General features: G+C 47.7%; 1 protein-coding gene across 1 annotated transcript in view; it reads left to right on the forward strand.

Annotated features, from left to right (window-relative positions):
• The window catches only part of TNFRSF19 (TNF receptor superfamily member 19), an 88,237-nt gene extending 76,418 nt beyond the window's left edge, over positions 1 to 11,819 (forward strand). Inside the window, exons 8-10 of the mRNA XM_032611748.1 lie at positions 2,755 to 2,857; positions 3,454 to 3,859; positions 8,728 to 11,819. Coding sequence (XP_032467639.1) covers positions 2,755 to 2,857; positions 3,454 to 3,859; positions 8,728 to 8,760 — 542 coding nt within the window. The 3' untranslated portion in view covers positions 8,761 to 11,819. The remainder of the gene's footprint in view (positions 1 to 2,754; positions 2,858 to 3,453; positions 3,860 to 8,727) is intronic.
• The last annotated feature ends 8,576 nt before the right edge of the window (positions 11,820 to 20,395 follow it).

A 20,395-nucleotide genomic window follows, 5' to 3' on the forward strand; every position in this document is an offset into this window, starting at 1 on the left:
TGTTTGCACTGTACTGAAGTCTGTTAAGTGTGCAACAACATTATGTCTAAAAAAATAATGTGTGCACCTTAATTTAAAAACACTTTATTGCTGAAAAACGCTCACCGTTATCTGAGCCTTCGGCGTAGTATAGTGGTAACATCAGAGATCCCTGATCACAGATCAGCAGAACAAATATAATAATAATGAAAAATAATGAAAAATTCGAAATATCGTGAGAATTACCATAATGGGACACAGACACAAAGTGAGGAGATGCTGCAGGAAAAATGCTGTCGACAGACCTGCTCGACGCAAGGTGGCCGCAAACCTTCACTTTGGGGAAAAGCAATAACTGTGAGGCACGACACAGCCGCGTCTGCCTGTGATTCAGATGGACTTGGTTTCTAACGTGGGCAAAAACGGGCATAGGTCACACCAGCTGGCACGCTTCCTGCCCCTGTCCCCACAAACTCACCTCCTCTGCAAAGTAAAAATCGATGCGGCCGCAGCCCTTCCGGAAGCCTGCCCGCCACCTGCCCCATCCACCCCTCACAGGTCCCCCGGCACCTGTGGTTGCAATAGCGCAGCAGCATTTTGTCTCCTGTAACCTTCCTTGAAGTTAAACATTTCCCAATTCAACTGCTTATTGTCTCAGAACTGTCCGATCTTTCTTTTCAAGAAATTGCAGGGTTCAGCTTTTCAGTCTAATATTTAATATGTGGGATAAGGCATCTTGAACGTAATTCTTTCTCTACTGGCCACTACTGTCTTCTGCTTTAGGGTTAAGCATAAAACATGGGATTGCCATAGCATGCGTGTTTCTGGTTTTGCCTTTGCCTGCGGAGATCGTAGACTCGGCTCCTGACAGCACCGATGCCTTGGTGATTCTCAAGGCGGCCCAAGCACCGCATTTTCTAGATGCGGCGCCAGGCACTGCCCCTAGATCAGAGTTAGCAAACAGGATTGCTTGAGAGAGACACTTGGGTTTAAATGTGATCAAGTACAGCTTTGTGCAAACTCTGCCTCATCCTCACTTCTACCTGAAAAGAAAGATTAAATACGTGGATGGCTTTGTGGCACGTTTTTGAAATAGAACGCGGAGACTGGACAGCGTCCGCCCCCGCTGTCACCCGCCCAGGCTCAGTGTCGCTCATCATATAAATTGCTTCTTCCTTAGTGACAGTGCCCATTTTCTTTTCACTTTTATTTTGACATAATTTCAGACTTACAAAAATGTTGAAAGAATAGGACAAAGAATTCCCACATACCCTGTCCCTAGATTCCCCCAGTGTTAACATTTTATCTCATGCCCACATTTGCTTTATCGTTTTTATCTCTTTCTAAGTATGGTGGGTGTACACAGTCGACCCTTGAACAACTTGGGGGTTAGGGGCACCCACTCTCCGCCCAGTCAAAAATCAACTTGTAACTTATAGTTGACCCTCTGTGTCTGCGGCTTCTCTGTGTTCACGGTTTCTCCGTATCCGTGGTCCTACATCCCCGGAACCAGATACCCGCTGATCGTGTGACACTGTAGTATTTACTGTTGAGGAAAATCCTCCAACACGTGCACCCACACAGTGCAAATCCATGTTGTTCAAGGGCCAACTGTGTGCTTTACACAGACATGTACACAGTTTTTAAATTTCCATTTAAAAATCAGTTGCAGGGAGTTCACTGGTGGCCTAGTGGTTAGGATTCTGGGCTTTCACTGCTGTGGCCTGGGTTCAGTCCCTGGTTGGCAAACTGAGATCCCACAAGCTGTGCGGTACAGCCGAAAAAAGAGAAAAATCTGTTGCAGATAAGGTGTCCCTTTACTTCAGAGCTTGTTTCCTAAGGACAAGAATGTTCTCTTACACAACAGCATGATTAATGCTAATTTCCTAATTTTGTCTGTATGTTTTACTATATCTATAGTTTTATAAAATCAGAGTTACATATGTCTGTATATGTAGAGAGAGAAGTCTAGAAGGCTGCTCAGAAATGTGGACAGTGTCTTGCAGCTTATGGAATTAAGGAAGATTCATTTTTTAATTTCTGATCTAATCGCTCTATTTTTCAAGTTTTTTTCTTCAGTGAATGTGTATTATCTTTGTAACCAAAAATACATACCGCTTCAGTGAACATAATAGTTTGCAAAGCTGTGTGCACATAGATAGTTATTCTTTAAGATACATTCCTAGCAGTAAAAAAACAAAAAGTTGTGTGCGTGTGGAGTTAAAGGGTTTAGACGTTTATGTTCTGCACTGCATGGCTAGCCCGCTCTGCAGAAACCCTGTGCTCTTTCCGCCCTCGTCAGCCATAGGTGAAGGTCTCGTTTCACGTACCGTCTCCTCATTCCTCTTCATCCTTATTTTCATCGTAGTAAAATAGACACATCACCTTAAATTTACCGTTTTAGCCGTTTCTCAGTGTACAGTTGGGGGTCGTTAAGCACGTTCACATCATTGTGCCACCATCACCACCATCCCCAGAGCTTCTCCACGACCCGAAACTGAAACCCTGGCCCCTTTAAACACTCACCCCCTATTCTTCCTGCCCTCCAGCCCCTGGGACCCACCATCCTACTCTCTGTCTCCAGGAATTTGACTCTTCCGGGTCCTTCATAGAAGTGGTCCATCATTTTTAAGATAAGAAAAAAGAGAAAAAAATTAAACCTCATGACCCCTTTCCCCCTGAAAGTCACCCAAAGGGGAATAGCTAAATTTTCGAGAGCAGTGTTGAACTGGTATAAACAAGCACAGCGCCTCACAGCCCTGCCGGCTTTCCTAGGGCCCGTGCATCTCATCCCATCCCCGTGCTGTGACGGGGCCTGCAGCGTCGGCCGGGAGACTCCTGCTTGTAGGGTGCACTCCAGGGCCATTCTTCAGGACAGGTAAATGGGTGTCTTTAATCTATGTAATTTCGTGTTCCCGCGTGCAAATATACAGGCTGCTCGTGTTCCAGTTTCCGTGGGAAACTACGGGGCATCACCTTTTAGTATCGTTCCTAACATTCTAGACATTGTAGGAGGTGGGAACTTCGGCAAGAATCAGGTAAGTGTCTCAGGGTTACTGATAGCCAGTGTAACGTTCTTTATTCTTTATATTCCACTAATTTTGTTTTTGTCTTATATTCATGATTTGTGACACTTCCATCATCTGTAAGTAATTTTTAGCGTGTCACATACTCAGGGAATTTTAGAACAGCGATCAAAGGAACTCAATTAAGACCCAGGAAACTGCCTATTTTAGACACCGGATTTAAGTTTATATTGGTTAGAAGTAGGTATAAAAATTCGGTTTTAAAGTAAACGTAGTAATTTAACTTACTGTATTGAAGCAAGTTTATAACAAAGGAAGCATGAGGATTCTGGCTCAATAACTTGTTGTTTATTTCATCTAGAAAACTGAAAAGCATAGCTGGAATGTTGCTTTGTAGTAGGTTTTTCTCCCAGTAGAGAACTTACAGCTCTTTCGAACATGTGTCCAGAAACACAGGTCCAGCGGGGGAAGCAGTGCCGACTTTCTTTGGATCCCTTTCGAGGTCCATCTGTGGCGAGTCTTCGGACGCCTGGCCTCTGATGCAAAAGCCCAGCTGTGGTGACGACATCTCTTCTTGCGGTTCTTATCCTGAGCTCCCTGGAGAAGACGTTCACTCCCTCAATCCAGAGAGCGCAAGTTCAGCATCCGTGGACTCAAACAGTAGTCGGGGTCTGGTTGGTGGAGCAGTTCCAATTCAAGCTCACCCTGAAAACTTTACAGAAACTACTGATCTATCGAGACTCAACAACTCAGTGCCAGAACCAGCGCTAACTCAGGACGCGCTCACTGCCAGAAATCATCTGGCTCAGGAGAGGGGAGATGTCCATCACCTGGCCACTCAGCCGTCACCCCAGGTAAGGCGGCGATGGATTCGGTGTGGGCACAGCAGTGACTTAAGGAAGCCCAGAGGGAACAGGACTCTGTCCCCCATTAAATGTGGGGGAACCTGGGGAGAAGATCTTTCCATCCTTTATAACTTCTTGTATGTTATAGGAGAATATATTTAAATTAAATTTCAGGAGTCTTTTTTTTTAACTAACAGCTTATCTCTAAGGCCGTCCAGGGCAGCCGTATTCTTTTCTCCTCTTGTCACTCCAGCTACCCAGCACCGCACCCCAGCACCATCCTGGCTGAGAGATGAATTAGTTATGGGAGCATCTTGGAAGCAGTTCCTCACCTTTGTCTTCCCCTGTGATGTCCTTACGCCCAATACTTACATGCTGTCCATTCACGGTCAAGTTAATGAGAATTTAGGTCCCCTGCGGCTACCCTTTTCCCTCCTCTCTCTTTCCCTGTGGTTCTTCTAGATCATTTTGCTTTGACTGATGGATCGGTTTGGTTGGAAATTGATTGTTGGTTGTGATCTGGCACCAAATACAGCAGAAGATCCTTCCAGATGGAAGGGTCTGAAATCAGGTTTTGGGGTGGGGCAGGTGGTGACTGAAGGGCGATGGGCTCTGACCCCGGGGGCACCTGGGCCCTGTCCCTGCTTTCTCCTCCAGGTGAGGAGGTGGCCTTTGCTGAATTTGGCTTAACGTGTATAAGCGTTCCCTGAACGTGAGCACATACATTGTTGGTGTGCGTTCTTCTGGAAGAACGATGCCGGCCTTGAGTATGAAAGGGCAGAATCGCAGCAACAGGGGCTCCCAGGCCCCGCAAGCCCTCTTCTGCACAGACGGGGCTGCTCTCATCCTCGGTCCTTCCTGCCCCAGATCAGGGACGCGGCCGATGAGCCACAAGCACGCTGCACGGGCTCCTGGATAGCGCCTCTGTTTCCTTGAGACGTCCTGTCTTTGTCTAATAAAATCAGAAACAGTCTAAAGTCAGTGTGGACGGAGATAGTTCCTTCTAAGAACACATATGTGGGTTTATGTGCATCTAAACCTGCAGTACTTTTTTTTTTGTAACTATGAAGAAAATCTATAAAGCATGTACAGGGAATTCTGTACTGAAAACATTTGTTGGCTTTGGAGAAAAAACGATGTTGGTTTTCTCATAATAACGGAAATGAAGAAGAGATCCATGAAAGGAGGAAGATCAAACAAATGAGGCAGTTTAAAAAGCACAGACTGCGTACCTCTGTAGCTGGGAAAGCTCACTCACTGGCCTTGTTCTTTGGGGCCAGCCTCTGATTTTCACACTGTTCATGAGGATAGTAAGAAAAGACGTAAGAGCTGGCCTCGGTGCATATAGGTCTCAGCATGGGCGTGGCCCACTGGCCTCGGTGCATATAGGTCTCAGCATGGGCGTGGCCCACTGGCCTCGGTGCATATAGGTCTCAGCATGGGCGTGGCCCACTGGCCTCGGTGCATATAGGTCTCAGCATGGACGTGGCCCACTAGCCTCGGTGCATATAGGTCTCAGCATGGGCGTGGCCCACAGACCTTTGGACAGAGAACCCCCGGCAGCCCAGAGCAGCTAACAAGCCCCGAGAACGGGTGAGAGGAGGACGCAGAAGACAGGACACGGGGCCCTTTGGCAGCTAATCCCAACATCCCAATCGGAAGCCTTGCCGCGTACTCTAAAATGAACGTCTTAGGACACTTAATATTTAATCTGAGTCACGTTTTCATTACAAAATGCTGAAGTTTCTTTCCCATCAAGTCACTTCGTTCTGATGATAAACTTGCTTGTGTTACCTTCACGAACTATCTGTTTCACCTTCTCGTGTATCTACTGTCAGAAGAAAGTCTGAGTGGCTGCGCCGACGGTGCTGCCATCGCACTAGCTACAGGTCTTCCGAGTATTGTCAGTACATAGAATTACTGCTCGTCTTAATTTTGTAGCCTGTCCCCAGTTTTGCGGTGTAAATTCTAAAACTAAGGAATAAAGCAACTCGAAGCCAAGTCGTGTCAGAAGCAACGCAGCCTGCCCTTTTTCCTGTCTGTGTTATTGAGGAGGTGGAGGTAGGGTGGATGAGCCCTTTTGTCCCAGCTACATGGATGCAAAATTGTAGAAACGTAGTTTAGTTTGTAAGATTGGTGCATCATGACATGAATTCTTTTCAAAGAGAGTTGTCAAGGTAATTATGATTACATAAAGATACCTTCAACTCAGAGTCTGACGGAAAGTTATAATTACATATAAGATGAATGAGGAAATGTTACATTCAGGTTGCTCCATGTAATTTATTTATTCATTTTTGAGGTAGTTCTCAGTGGCTAAGGACATCACCAAATATTTTTTTAATAAATTTATTTATTTTATTTATTTATTTTTGGCTCCGTTGGATCTTGGTTGTTGCACGCGGGCTTTCTCTAGTTGCAGCGAGCGGGGCTACTCTTCCTCGCAGTGCGCGGGCTTCTCATTGCGGTGCCTTCTCTTGCTGCGGAGCATGGGTTCTAGGCACGCGGACTTCAGTAGTTGTGGCACGCGGGCTCAGTAGTTGTGGCCTGTGGGCTCTAGAGCGCGGGCTCAGGAGTTGTGGCGCACGGGCCTAGTTGCTCCGCAACATGTGGGATCTTCCCGGACCAGGGCTCAAACCCGTTTCTCCTGCATTGGCAGGCGGATTCTCAACCACTGTGCCACCAGGGAAGCCCCACTCCATGTAATTTATTAATGAAAGGTTTTTATAGGCTTTCTAAGATGTGTTGTCTTATAACTATTAGATAATTTCGGCAAATCTAAATAAGACATCCTGAATTCAGGAAAGGGATTGTTAAAATGTAAATCATTTCCATTTTCTCCATGTAATTAAAAATAGCAGGGCTTCCCTGGCAGTGCAGTGGTTGAGAGTCCGCCTGCCGATGCAGGGGACATGGGTTCTTGCCCCGGTCCGGGACGATCCCACATGCCGCGGAGCGGCTGGGCCCGTGAGCCATGGCCGCTGAGCCTGCGCGTCCGGAGCCTATGCTCCGCAACGGGAAGAGGCCACGACAGTGAGAGGCCCGCGTACCGCAAAAAAAAAAAAAAAAGCAAATAATATTTTGAGCCCATTTTAAGCGAGAATCTTTTCTAAACTCTGAAAAACACTTCTCTTAGTCGTAGTTACTGAACTTACCTCTTGCAAAGAATTTGATTTCGGAAGCTTTCTATTAGTGGACCAGAGGGCAGGACTCCTGGCTCCTCAAGTTCAGGTGCAGTGAGCTTGGCCCCTGATGTGGGCTCACTCCTAACTCAGGAGGGCACTGTTTTCTGTTCCGGGGGTGGATGAGGGCAGCTGTTACCAAAACAGCCCCGCCCCTTTTTAAACCATTTCTTTCTATTTTATTTTCAATGAAACTTTAAATTCCTACCCAGGCACTCCCTTGTATTTTAACCTCTATTTCACGTGAGTACAAGTTTCATTCACTTGTATTTTAACCTCTATTCACTCTTTTTCCCCCAGCTTTGTGGAGAGGTAATTGACATATAACGTAGCAGAAGTTAAAGGTGTACAGTGTGATGATTTGATTTATTGCCAAGTGCACCAAGGGACTTTTGTCTGTATTTGGTGTGAGGCTCGGATTTCTAATGTGTGATGCATTTGCTTCCGAAAATTTATTTTTACACGGTAGTCTTCCTGTGGGTAGTTTAATGCCACCCAGAGTCTGATAATGATACCGTTCGGGATAAAGCAAATAGGAGAGAGAGCTGTCTTTAGTCTGTGTGATTCCATTTTAATCAAATGTTCCCTGGACACACCTCCCCAGAAGGGAACCAGGTCTAAGCTATTGAGACAGCACTTGCTAAGGTATTTGGGAGAATGAAGCCAGCCTGTTTAATAACAGGAAAAGCTTTCTTTGGTGGTGTTTCTTAACCAACATTTTAAATGTCAACATGAAATAATGGAAGGAATGGTAGAAAAGATATGAGATGACCTGGGTTCTAGTTTCTCAGTCTATCAGCATCTCTATTTTTTCCTTATTGGCCAATTGAGTATAATTTCCCTCCCTGGTAGCTTTAATATGGTTGTTATTATCATATCAGTTGATCAACATATATGATAAAACTATCTTCTTATTGAGAGAACCTCAGAAGTTTCTATTTCTAGATAATCTCCTTAGACCTTTGAAAAAATTTTTTCTGTAAATGTGTCTGATATGTCACTAATGCCAAATTAGTGGTAAGTTAATGAAGGGTTACGGCGTGAATGAAGGTTTCACTCACGTACAATAACACACAGGTGACCCAAGCCTCACCCCCTCCCAAAGTGAGATCACTGTGCTTTTGTGATAAGGGACAGATCTAAAGGCTGCTCTCTCCCGAGGACGTTTGCCCTGTGACGTATGTGTGAATATTCCAGGGAGGTCATTATAAGAGAAGTCTCATTCCCAGACTCTTTCTAAACTTTCTCCAAGACTTCACAGAAGTTTTAAATTCAAAGACTAAGAATAGCATTAATTATTAACCATCTTTGTTCTTTTAAAGAATAGACTAAAGAATCCTAAAATCTTTACCTACAGTTGCTTTAAAGGAGTGCAACACAGAAACGAGCGTTAAATGTTTGACTGAGGTTGAAAATCAGCAAAAGAATTGATACAGTTTGTTTGGGGCACATTTTCATCTTTTAAGGTCTGCACATGTGGAGTGACTGTGGGTTGTTAGGAAATCTTTGTTTTTATTCTCAGAGTACATGGGTACCTGGTACTGGGACACCCCTACAGGAACTTCTTGTCCATATGTTATAAAATTCATGTGCACGGTTAGTAAAAGCTGAGCACCGTAAATGTTTACAGTCACAGTTTAGGGCTTTAATTTGTCAGGTGCTGTGTTCAAAGCTGTCCTTCTGTCACCATTTCAGGAGGCCGAAAGGACTTGCTTCTTTCTGCAATGAAGTGTCGTATGGAGCCCAAAGGGCAGCCACTCCTCCGCTTATGGACTCAGCACCGTCTGGACCTCGCATGGCTTCTGGGGGAGGAAAGTAAATCTGAACCACACTGATGGCATTTTAAGCCTTTCGGCCAGTTGCTTCTGAGCCAGGCCAGCTGTAAGCTGAGACCTCAAGGAATACACTCCAAGCACTTCTGAGACTTTGCATCTTTCCTACACAAGAAGCTTCTACGCTACAGGCTGACTTCAGAGCCTGACGGGCCAAGTTTGCAGCCACCGAGCTTAGGGGTATAACGAGAAACAGAAATGCATTCATGCTTCTTTTTATGGTGGAGGTGGTTTGCCAAGACTGAAGACCCAGAGTATAAATTTTCATTTACATTTTCTTTCCAGAAATAATTTCATATATCCTACTAAAAGTCAGCGTCAGATGAGTTACCTTAGTTTTTAGGTAGCATGGGTTCAAAAGGGAGTGTTTTTATTTCCTGAAGGTCACTTTTTCATCTTCTAAATAATTAGCATAGGAGGTTAGAATTGACTTCACATGGCCTGCCTGAGTCTTGGGTTTATTAGATGATGTTAACTGTCCTAACTGGGAATCAGAAGCGACCAAATCTTGCAGAATTGAGGCTTCTCGCCTCAGCCACGGTCTTGCGAACGGCGGCTGAATTAGTTAACAAGAGGGGCCTGAGTTAGGACATGTGTTTGGGAAAGGACTGCCCATCCCTCTGAGTTAAAAACCCCTTAGCGTGCGCATCCTAGATTAGCAGATTTATGTGAAAATCCATTGATGTGGAAGCATTTGTTACTTGTGTCCCTGGGACTGAGCTTAAAAGATGCAGAATTTCTCTTTTATAGAGAATCGGTATTTATAATGATCTTTTATTTGCATCGTATTTTATACTAAAGGCTTTAGAAATGACAACATATCAGGTTTCCCTGCTACTGAAGCATGCCACCAGGTGAGCCGTCTTAGGAGACTCTGCATATTAGGACCAGAAGAAAAAGCACAGCTTGTAGGCAGCGTTTAGGTGAGTGGATTATAACTGCCGTATAGGGCTCCCACCAATCTCCTAAGCTGCTTCTTCACAGTAATTCCCACCGTAGCCCAACGGCGCTGGATTTAAGAGTCTGGTGCTTCTATGAAGGCGATCCATCCCCTACCACCTTGGTATTTACATACTAGAATTAGCTCTAGAGCTGAGACAGAAATAACCCAGCTCAGTCATGAACCAGGGGATGGCTCGTGGGCTCATCTCTGCGCCCTGGAGAGGAATTATTTGAGCAGAATTTATTTTTTTCCTGCTTGAACGTACGTGATCAGCTCTGGCTGTTGTCTTTTAAGTGATTACTATTAGCTCTGTCCCATTTGCACTTAAAAAAGAAATAGACCTTTGAACATCCCTGTGTTAGAGAATGCTGAGATATTTTGTTTCCAAATCAGTCTTCTACCTGACATTTAAAGTGAGCATTAGAGGGTATTCCTGGGCAGTCCACTGGTTAGGATTCAGCACTTTCACTGCCGAGGGCCTGGGTTCAATCCCTGGTCAGGGAATTAAGATCCCGCAAGCTGCATGATGCAACCAAAAAAAAAAAAAAAAAGAGTTTAAAGTGAGCATTAGAAATCTGCCTTTTCCAAGGACATTTTTATCTTCCCTCTTATTGCCCCGTGCTTTGCTCTCTTGCGGTAGTGAGCTCGCACGAGGCCTTTTCCCCGTGCTGGGACTGTCCCTCCATCTGCAGCTCAGGATCCCCATGCGGACATGAGCTCACGGTATGTCGTGCACGTGACCTCCGTTCCTTTGACTGAAATGGGAAATTAGAGGGTCTTATGGTAAGGCACAGCCTTTCCTGTCTACCTGGTGTCCAGTCATAGTTGATTGACTTTCTTTTTTCTCTTCCTTTTTTAGCCTAAACCAATGGTTCCTAAGCTCTGGTACTCACCAACTCTTCTGAGACTTGCCCTTAGGAAATATATGCAAAGTATTTAGGACCTGATCACAAGAGGTCCACGAAAATGCAAGTCTCACTCTAAGTCACATGTGTGCCGTTCGTAGTTTGTAATCTGATCGCTTTTGTGGTGACAGAGGGGTGATCAAAGTAGGCCAGGGTTGTGCTCCTTTTTGTAACCTGAGTATATTTTCCACATGTAGAGCCCTCTTTAACTTCAAAGGCAAAAACCCTTGCAGGAGAAAGCTAAGATGGATGGGAATGAGACTTTGGCCACAAATCCTGAAACATCACTTTTGATCAATAGAGAAACACTTAGGGTTAAAAAATTGATTTCATTTGATTCTGCATTTGAAAAATCCTGGATTATTTTGTTGTGGACCATTTTTAAAGTCTTTATTGAACTTGTTACAATATTGCTTCTGTTTTATGTTTTGGGTTTTTTTGACCCCAAGACATGTGGGATCTTAGCTCCCTGACCAGGGATCGAACCCACACCTCCTTAATTGTAAGGCGAAGTCCTAACCACTGGACCGCCAGGGAAGTCCCGATCCTGGGTTATTTTTATCCAGAGGAAGACGGTTTACTACCGTGTGCTACGGAAACATACAATGATGTTATAGTCTGCACTCTTTGTAAATGCTGTAGAGGACAATCCAGTTGGCATTTCATGTCAATATCCTGCAGAACTCAGATAGACTCGGCTGCTAGGGTGCTGATGCCAGGAACCGCCCTCAGCTAATAACAGGGCTGGGAGTACGGGCACTGCAGAAGCTCACTGACAAGGATGAGATCAGGGTTGGAGAACAAGCACATAAAGGCGTGGGGTTTTCTAATCTTGTGTGTATGGAATGTATTTTTCAAATGTAGATTTTTCTACTTTAGATAAAGTGTTAATGTTGCTGTTACCTAGGTTAAGCACCATTGTCTGTGCTAGTAAAAAAAAAATAGAAAAGGAAAAACTATCCATCATTGCTTTAAGGCAGTCAGCTTGCGTCAGTTTAGACCCCATCGTGACTGTTTTGCATACTGGAATTGATACATTTGTAAATGTTGATTTCCTTACATAACTAGTTTTGTAAGACCTTTTTTTTATTTGTGAATAAAATTGTTACCTGGTATTCTTATCGACACGTCTGGTGAGAAAATGGTTGATGGTGTGAATGCAGGTATGTGTTCCCCTCCTGCTCTCCATGGAGGGTCTCACTAAGATCTCCTCTTTCCCCATGTATCCCTCTCTGGATTTCAGACTCTAGGAGGGAGATTTGGAATCCTCTGGTTACACCTCTCAGGCTGGTCAAGCTACTGAAAAATGTACTGAGTTATTTGAGAAGCTTTAGTATCAAGGTTTTATCATGACCTCTTTTTTTTTTTTTCCTTCATTTTGTGACACTGAGAGGGAAGGTCTGAAGAAGGAGAAGTTTTCCGTCCATTCTCTTTTGAGGTCAGTGGGGCGTTCCCCTGGGAGAGGTGGGCTGTGGGAGTGAGGGACGCACACAGGGCAGCGCTGGTCACCATGAGAGCCCTTGTTTCTTCCCAGCTCCTTCCCTTCTCCCTTCTCAGCCCCCTCTTCCTTACCTTCCTTCCCTCAGTAAAGCTTTGTAAGCTGTTCCTAGATTTTGAGAGGAATTTAGACTTCCTGGAAAAAAATGGCTTACTTATTTTTTTTAATTTAATTTTTATTTTATATTAGAGTATAGTTGATTTACAATGTCATGCTAGTCTCAGGTGTACAGCAAAGTGATTCAGTTCTACATATACATGTATCTGTTCTTTTTCAGGTTCTTTTTCCAAAATAGGTTATTTGAAGTGTCACCGTATTCTCTCAGCTTGGTGTTAAATGTCCCTGTGGACTCCATGAGGGAAAGACATTCATTAGCTTCTCTCCTCTTTCCCAGTGTCCATGCAGACTTGGGAGAGGGGGCCTTGGGGGACCACCAGCTCTCTGAGGAAAGTAGCTCAGATCCTAGGAGGGTCTAACAGGAGGCCCAAAGTATTCTGTCATCACACAGATGACACGTTTGCATGATTACAACTATGATGAGTCTGTTTGCAGCTGTCCACTTGTCATTCTGAATATGTCCACTTGTCCCATTTTAACTTGAGAAGTTGTCTGATTTTTTAAAAACGTATTTGGCACCCAAGAAGGTAGGAAAGTACAGCTTAAATGCATCGTTCAGTTATATTGAAGCTAAACGGCAATCTGAGAATTTCCACAATCTTCTAGAATTTTGAAGACATTTCACGAAGACCCGGTGGATGATTCTAAAGACGTAATTATCCCAATCAGCCGTCAGCTCTCAGTAATATTGCTTATGTCACATTTCAACCAGAGGAAGGTTGCAGGGTTTCTACCGTAGAGATTCAGCAGGCCAGGGCCGGGTCCTTTCCCAAACCACCAGTGGCATTTGAAGTAGAGTGATTTCTGGCTGCTTTCAAATTAGCCTTTGCAAGAGACTTGAACGATAAAAAGTTAACCAGCAAAATACTTTCTCCGGAACCATGGGTGGTCTTCTGAAGCAGGTTTCAGTGATTCATCTGTGAAGACAGAGGATTCTTTCTTTTTTTATCTTAGTTTCTAATGGCATTAACTATTCCTCCTTAAGACAGAAATAGCTGTGTTCTCCCGGTTTTGTCTGGGGTTGCATGTAGCCAGCAGCGCCCTGCAGAGGGATTTTCCTCCCCTGGGTTGACAGTTTACAGTCAATAGAGGGTCTGCAGAATAGGCTGCAATCCTTTAATTGCAGGTGAGAGAGGCAGGTGCCCACAGCCTTGTACACATCACCCCTCGGTGAATCAGGTAAGAACTGTGTCCCCCGAAATCCAAGCACAATCTAGCTCCTCTCAGAGGCCTTCTCGGGGAAGAAGCTGTTTCCTGCGTCAGCCCCTCCTTCCTTCCTTCAGTATCTTGATATGCGTATATAGTTGTATAGGGTACGTGCTCGGTCATAAATGCGGTGCCGAGGGTGAAGCAGATACTATGAGGGAGACAAGCCTTCTAAGTATTTACCAAGTGGGGTGCGGTTAGGGAGAGTGCGGGTTCCCCTGAGGCGCGAGGGAGCAGCGACGATCTGCGGGCAGTCGGGACGAGTGCGGAAGCTGGGGAACCTTGTTCACGGCGGAGGTCCCCACGAGCAGCACGTGGAGAGGCCCAGCTTGTCCTGGGAGCGGTGGGACCGGGTCTGGGGGAAGCCGAGGCTCCAGCCTGATAAGGGCCTGGTGTGGTGCCCGGGGTGTCGACTCTGCCCTGGAGGGAGTTGACTTGCCTTTAAACATCTGATGGGTGATGTGCCTTGAAAACCCTGAAATCTCTAGTCTTCCAGAAGCTTGGAAGTTACAAAACTAGGTGAGTTAGACCTCTGGCTGGGAGCAGGGCTTGTGGCCAGCTGTGCACGGAGAGGCGGACGGTCAGTCCCCTGTTTGGAAATACCGGGGCTGAGACTCTTCTCTTACCGGGCTCACCTTCGTCCTGTTCCGATCTCAGGGGAGACGGGGCTGAGCGCGAGGCGCACGCTTGGGGCTTGGCTGAAGCACCTGCTAAGGTCAGATCCGCGCTCCCCGGTCCCCGAGAGGCCTCGGGTGGGGACGGGACTAACTTCCCAGCCCCGGGGTGGCCATATGTCCCACAGCAGCATTGCTCAGATGCCTGGCCTGAGTCGGCCACTGGGTGACAGGCGTCTGTCCGCTCGCTTCTAGATCTGAGCCAGCCGCCTTCATCTGCTGCCATTTTTCCTCAGCCCCTCGCCCTTGTCTTAGAAACGCTGCCACGTTTGCTGTTTGCTCCTCGGGTGGCCGAGCAGCCTGGCGCAGAAGATCTCGAAGGCTGGCCCCTGGTTTGGGGCGGGCGGCGAGGCCCGGGGAGCCTGTGTGCAGCCTTTCCTGTTCCCCCAGCTCTCGCTACTGCTCGCCCTGGTCCCCGCGGTGCAGCCTGTCGGCTCCCTGGCACTCAGCACCCCTGCAGGGAGATCTGCCCGGGCAACTTTAACCCCAAATAAATGCCCGGAGAGAGAAGTGGTCAGGTGGCTAGAGATGGAGCCCAAGCAGGAAGGTGAGGGAGGAGCTGCACAGAGAACCCAGGACTCTCCCTGAACCTGCGCCCTCACTGAGGGAAGCGAACCCCATGCGGGTTGCGGGACGGGGGGCGGAGCAAATGAGCGGCTGCAGTCACGTGACCCGAGGGTCCCGTTTTCTGCACAATGACTGTGTTAATCCTAATCTCCCTAAAGCCTAGGGAGAGAAACTGGGATTCAGTGTTTTTTCAGATGCGCCATTCAAAAGTGGGTAGGGAAGACTCGCGTGTGAGCTTTTGTAGAGAGGAAGCGTTCCTCCTTCCGTTGCTGCTGTCCCCCTCTGTGGCCCTCACCACGTGGCCTAAGGTCTGGGTCCCTGGTTTCCCAGCCATGCAGGTTCCAGCTAACGCGGGGACCGCCTCCTGGGCCGCCCATGGCCGCGGTTCCGTCCACGCAGAGCGCCCACAACGCATCCAGGAGGGGAGCTCAGGTTGCCTCCGAGTCCCATCCGACCGTGAACGTTGTATTCCCTCGAGGAATCGCACATCTAATAAACCTGCATGGTAATTCTTGCGCTTGGCTGTCAAACTTAGGACAAGGCGCCTTTACCCACGTCCCTTCCTGGAAGGTGAGTTTGATGAGGAGGTTATGGAAGGTCAGGTTCCAGCTGAGGCCTCTTGAGAGAATGTCTCCTCTCAGCTCATAAACCAGTCTACCACCCATAACGCTGTGGATTCCAGTCGCTCTCTGAGTGGATCCCAGTTAGATATTGCGTTGGGGAGGGTGATGGTTAATTTACGTGTCAACTTGGCTGGACCACGGTGGCCACGTATTTGGTCAAACACTGGTGTGGATGTTGCTGTGAAGGCGTTTTTTAGATGAGACTTTTAGATGAGATGAACATTTGAAGCAGCAGACTCTGAGTCAGGCCGATGCCCCTCCATCTAGTGGGGTGGGCCTCTCCAGTCAGTCGAGGACTGAAGAGAAAAGGCTGAAGCTCCCTGAGGAAGAAGGAATTCTGCTTCCAGGTGCCTTCGGATCATCTCTTCACCGGTCTCCAGCCCGCTGGCCTGCCCTGCAGACTTGAGGCTCGTCAGCTCCACAATCTCTTACCTCCTTAAGATCAACCTCCCTCTTTCTTCATCTACCCCCCTACCAACACACACACACCCTACCGGTTCTGTTTCTTTGGGAAAACCTGACTACTACAAGGACCAAAGATTAATCAATCAGTCGATCCCCAAGCTGCATAGACACCAGTGACCAGAACTTGTGGAGCCGTAATATGAGTGAAAGGTTCTCTGTCGGGCAGACCGTAGAGTCTCGAGGGGCTCCAGGTGTTCTTAAAGGCCGAGTCACACCACCCAGAGGTCGCTGCTCGGAAACCGCTGGACCGTCTCGTCTTTTTCTCAGGCCCATCTCCCTTTATCCCCCACTCCCTTTCCTCCCTTCTCATAATTCCCATCCGGTCTCCCCGCTCCTCTCTCCTCTCTCTACCGTGCAGACGGCCTCCTGCCAAAGAGGCTTCGTCCCTGAAGGGAAAGGCCTGTTGGTTTTGATACAATGACTGGACGTTGGTTCGGGGAGAATAAGAGAAAGAAAGCTGTGGTTCTCTTCTGGAGGAACGGCCAAAATAACACTTTCTGAGGTGAGCGCTTGCCTGAAAACACTGTTGTCGTTTGTTGTGAAACGTGCAGAACAGCCGGCGAGTGTGATTCCCTTTGGCCGAGAGCGTCAGTACAGAGAACTCGTAATTACTCTGCCTCTTCAGCAGCCCAGGCAGTGGGCACGGCCCTCCTGTGAAGAGACTCATGTACAGAAGGAGCCCAAGGTCTTCCGGGGACTCAGAGGCAGAATCGGAGCAAGAACCTCTGCTGTCCCCCACGGCTCCCGAGGACATTCTCAGGAGTCCAGGAGAAACTTGTTCCCCAAGACCCAAAGCAGAGTCCCTGCAGGCATCACTTCTCCCGTCCTGAAAAGCCAACCCCACCTGCATGATCGTATAAATCACTCTGGGGGAACACTGTCTTCGTTCTAAACACAAGTTCTGTGCTGCCCTCTGACTGGGATTCAGGGTCCCGGGAATGGCATCTCCTAAACATGCCAGCATGCCCTTTCATAAGCAAACCAATTCAGTTGTCAGTTTCCACACCTCTTCAAACAAAATGTAGAATTTGTTAGTGTAGAGCAGGAGCCTGTACATTAAACAGTACAGTAGAGTCCGCCACACAGGATAACGAGCTCGTGGCGTAGAAGGTATTCCTCGTTTTAAAGACATGTGCCTTATCTCGCTTGATCTGCCCCTATGGTCAAAAGTCTATATGGCTCCATGGCTATAAATCTTGTTTTTTCACCAAAATTCAATCCAATGGATAAAGAGTTACCTCTACCAAAGATAATACCAGCTTTGGAGACAGCTCTAAAAGATGCATCTGAAAGAAATCTTAAGTAACAGCAACATTATCAGAATAATGAATCGCCCAGTTAAGGAACATCTTTGAAGTTAATGATATTTATCTGGATATTCAAGGCTTGTTTGTTTTGTAAAATCTCAGTACTTAACTGCTAGACCTCACACGCTGCACATTTCTGTCGGAGGTGATGAATGTGCTCAAAGCCAGGTTCCGCGCTCGGGGACCTCCTGATAATAACGTGACATTTGAAAACAGCTCATCTCTTATTCAGCACTTTTACATCCGTTATCTCATTTGGTCTTCACATCTGTCCTACGAGCAGGATTACCATCTTCATCTTACGGATGAGGAAATGGAGATTCAAAGACAGTAAAAACCAGCCTTAAAGTCAATAGTGGTAGAGCTGAGATGTGAACCCTGGATTCCAACCCTCAGAGCCATGATCTCCTGGTCACGCGATGCAGCCGAGGAGTCCCTTGCCCCGCTGCGGTGCAGGGAGAGGGGACCTGGGCTTCTGGCCGCATTTGTGTGGGATGAAGGCGTGGGACTCCTGGCTTCACCTGCAGCCCCAGGATGGAGCTGGAAGGACCGTAGAGATTGTCTGGTCCTGCAGTTTCAGCCTGGAGATCTGCAGAGCCCAGAGTTCTGAGGAGGCTGCCCCAGGGAGTGAGAGAGGCCTGCAGGGGGCACCTGGCCCATCTCAGCCCTGCTCCAAACACAGGACCATATTCACCTCTTACTCTGCAAATGCACAGACATGGACCCAGAGAATCCCCCCTCCATCCTTGGTCTCCTGGCTCTGAATCCATGGAGGACAGCAATGGCTTGATGATAATGAACACCAAGACAAAAAGCAGAGAGACCAGATTCTAGTCTGAGTTCAGCCACCAACAGCTGAGGGAGCTTGGGCCCATCACTTCTTTGGATTGTTTTTCTTACTCCGTAATATAAAGGAATCAGAGGTTCTTTCAGGCCCTTGTGTTCTTCAAGCTGGAATCCTGGGTTATGGAGACTCAGAGCGGCCACCACAAGGGCACAGCCCCTCATGTCACAGCACTGTCGCTGCCCCCTTCAACGAAGCTCACCTTCCATATCTGCCACATACCGTTGGTGGCTTCCAGTTCAAGCCCCAGGGTCCCATCCTTCTTATACTGTTACCCCGGGAAAATAGCAGGACCTGGCTGTGATCCGTACCCCACACCTCCACCATTTCTGGATGCTGTTGGGGCGGAAACACCAGGCTCCTACGAAAAGTGTGCAGACAATGGAACGCCAGAGCAGCCATGGGTCCCTGGGAGGTCGTCTGATCCTTTTATTCCTCCCTCAAAAATGTTTATCCATCCGCAGTGGAATGGATAAACAAAACGTGGTCTACCCATAAAATGGAATATTATTCAGCCTTAAAAAGGAAGGGGGACAGGGAGCGTGGGAGGGAGACGCAAGAGGGAGGAGATATGGAGATATACGTATACGTATGGCTGATTCACTTTGTTATACAGCAGAAACCGACACACCATTGTAACGCATTTATACTCCAATAAAGATGTTAAAAAGGAAAAAGGAAGGAAATTCTGACACCTGCTACAACGTGGGTGAACCTTGAACACATTATGCTGAGTGAAATAAGTCACGAACAAAAGGACAGCATGTGACGCTACTTACTGTGGTGTACTTACAAGAGGCAAATTTACAGAGACAGAAAGTGAAATTGAGGTTTCTAGGGTCTGGGGGAGAAGAAGGGGTAGTTAGTGTTTACCAGGTGTAGAGTTTATGTGAGAAGATGACAGCGTTTTCGGTGGACACGGTGGTGACGGTCACACAACATGGCGCATTGTACTTGGTGCCACTGAGATGCACGCTTGCGTTGGCTAAAACGGTAAGTTTTATTTTGTGTATATTTTATATTTTTTAAAGCAGAGTCTGTATCTAAATCAAGGCCCCGGGGGCCCAGCCCTCGCCTCTCAGGTGGGCCCGAGGCTGCACACGCAGCTCCCCAGGCGACGTGAATCACGGAGTCTGGGACGCTCCTCCGAGCTGTTCGCGGCGGGGAGACTGAGGCTGCGGCCCGTGAGGCCGGGAGCACCGGGCTCCCAGCGCGCCCTTCCCAGAACTCCCAGCACCTGCGGCTGCGGGACGCGGCTCAGCCGAGACCGCCGACCTCGGCCAGCGGGGCCATCGCGCAGCCGCCGCCTTCGGACGCTCGGTCGCCGGGGCGGGGTCGGCGGGCGCAGCGCCCGCCCCGGGTTCCATCCTGACTTGCCCTTGGGATCCCTTCCTTCCTTCGGGTGGAGTCACCAAGGACGCGGAGAGTCCAGTTCCCGTGAAGACAAGGAGCCCGGCCGTGGGCAGGTCCTTGAGCCCGGCGCTGGCCCCAGCCGTGTCCAGTGTCCCGCCGGCCGCCGTGCCCGTGCGCCCAGCCCAGCCTCGCCTCCCTCCCCAGCGAAGCGGGTGGGTGGGGCCGCCCGGGGGAGGGGCAGCGGCAGCCGGGGAGCGGGGCAGGCTCGGCCCTGACCCGGTGCCGGCACCCGCGCAAGTCACTTCACTTCTCTGAGTCGTTTTCTTAATTGTGGCAAAAGAGACGTAACGTATAATTTACCGTCTTAACCATCGTAAGTGTACAGCTCAGTGGCGTGAAGTACCTTCACACTTGTGCAGCGGTCACCCCCATCCATCCCCAGAACTTTCTCCAAACTGAAGCTCTGTCCCCATTAAACATTCACTCCCCAGCCCCTCCCTCCAGGCCCTGGCCCCCAGCATTCTTCCCGAATTTGACGACTCATATAAATGGGATCATAGAATATTTATCCCTTTGTGGCTGGTTTATTTCATCCGGCATAATGTCCTCAAGGTTCATCCATGTTGTAGCAGGTGTCAGAATTTCATCTTGAGTTTCTTTTTAACTACTCCTGTGCAAAATGATGATTTCTAACTCTCCAGAAAGAATATAGTAAGAATCAGAGAGAAAATATGCAAAACTATCACAGAATAGGTGCTCCATAAGTGGAAGACATTACTATCTCTACATGTATTACCAGTATAATAAGATGTGGAAAGAGTCTGCAAGCAAAATGGAGAGAGTCCTCGGACAAAAAAATGTTGCCTGCCGTTCCAGGAAAAAAGGAATGTTGCTTGCATCAAACCATCAGCCAGGACGGGGCACCCTGAGGGGATTCAGGATGGAGAAAAACAGGACACTGGCCCTAGACAGTTAAGATGCAGATCTGAGGAAGAATTTCGAGGAGCCCAGACTCTCGCATCTTCCCAT

The sequence above is a fragment of the Phocoena sinus genome, chromosome 18 (genome assembly GCF_008692025.1).
Source record: "Phocoena sinus isolate mPhoSin1 chromosome 18, mPhoSin1.pri, whole genome shotgun sequence".
Taxonomy (NCBI): domain Eukaryota; kingdom Metazoa; phylum Chordata; class Mammalia; order Artiodactyla; family Phocoenidae; genus Phocoena; species Phocoena sinus.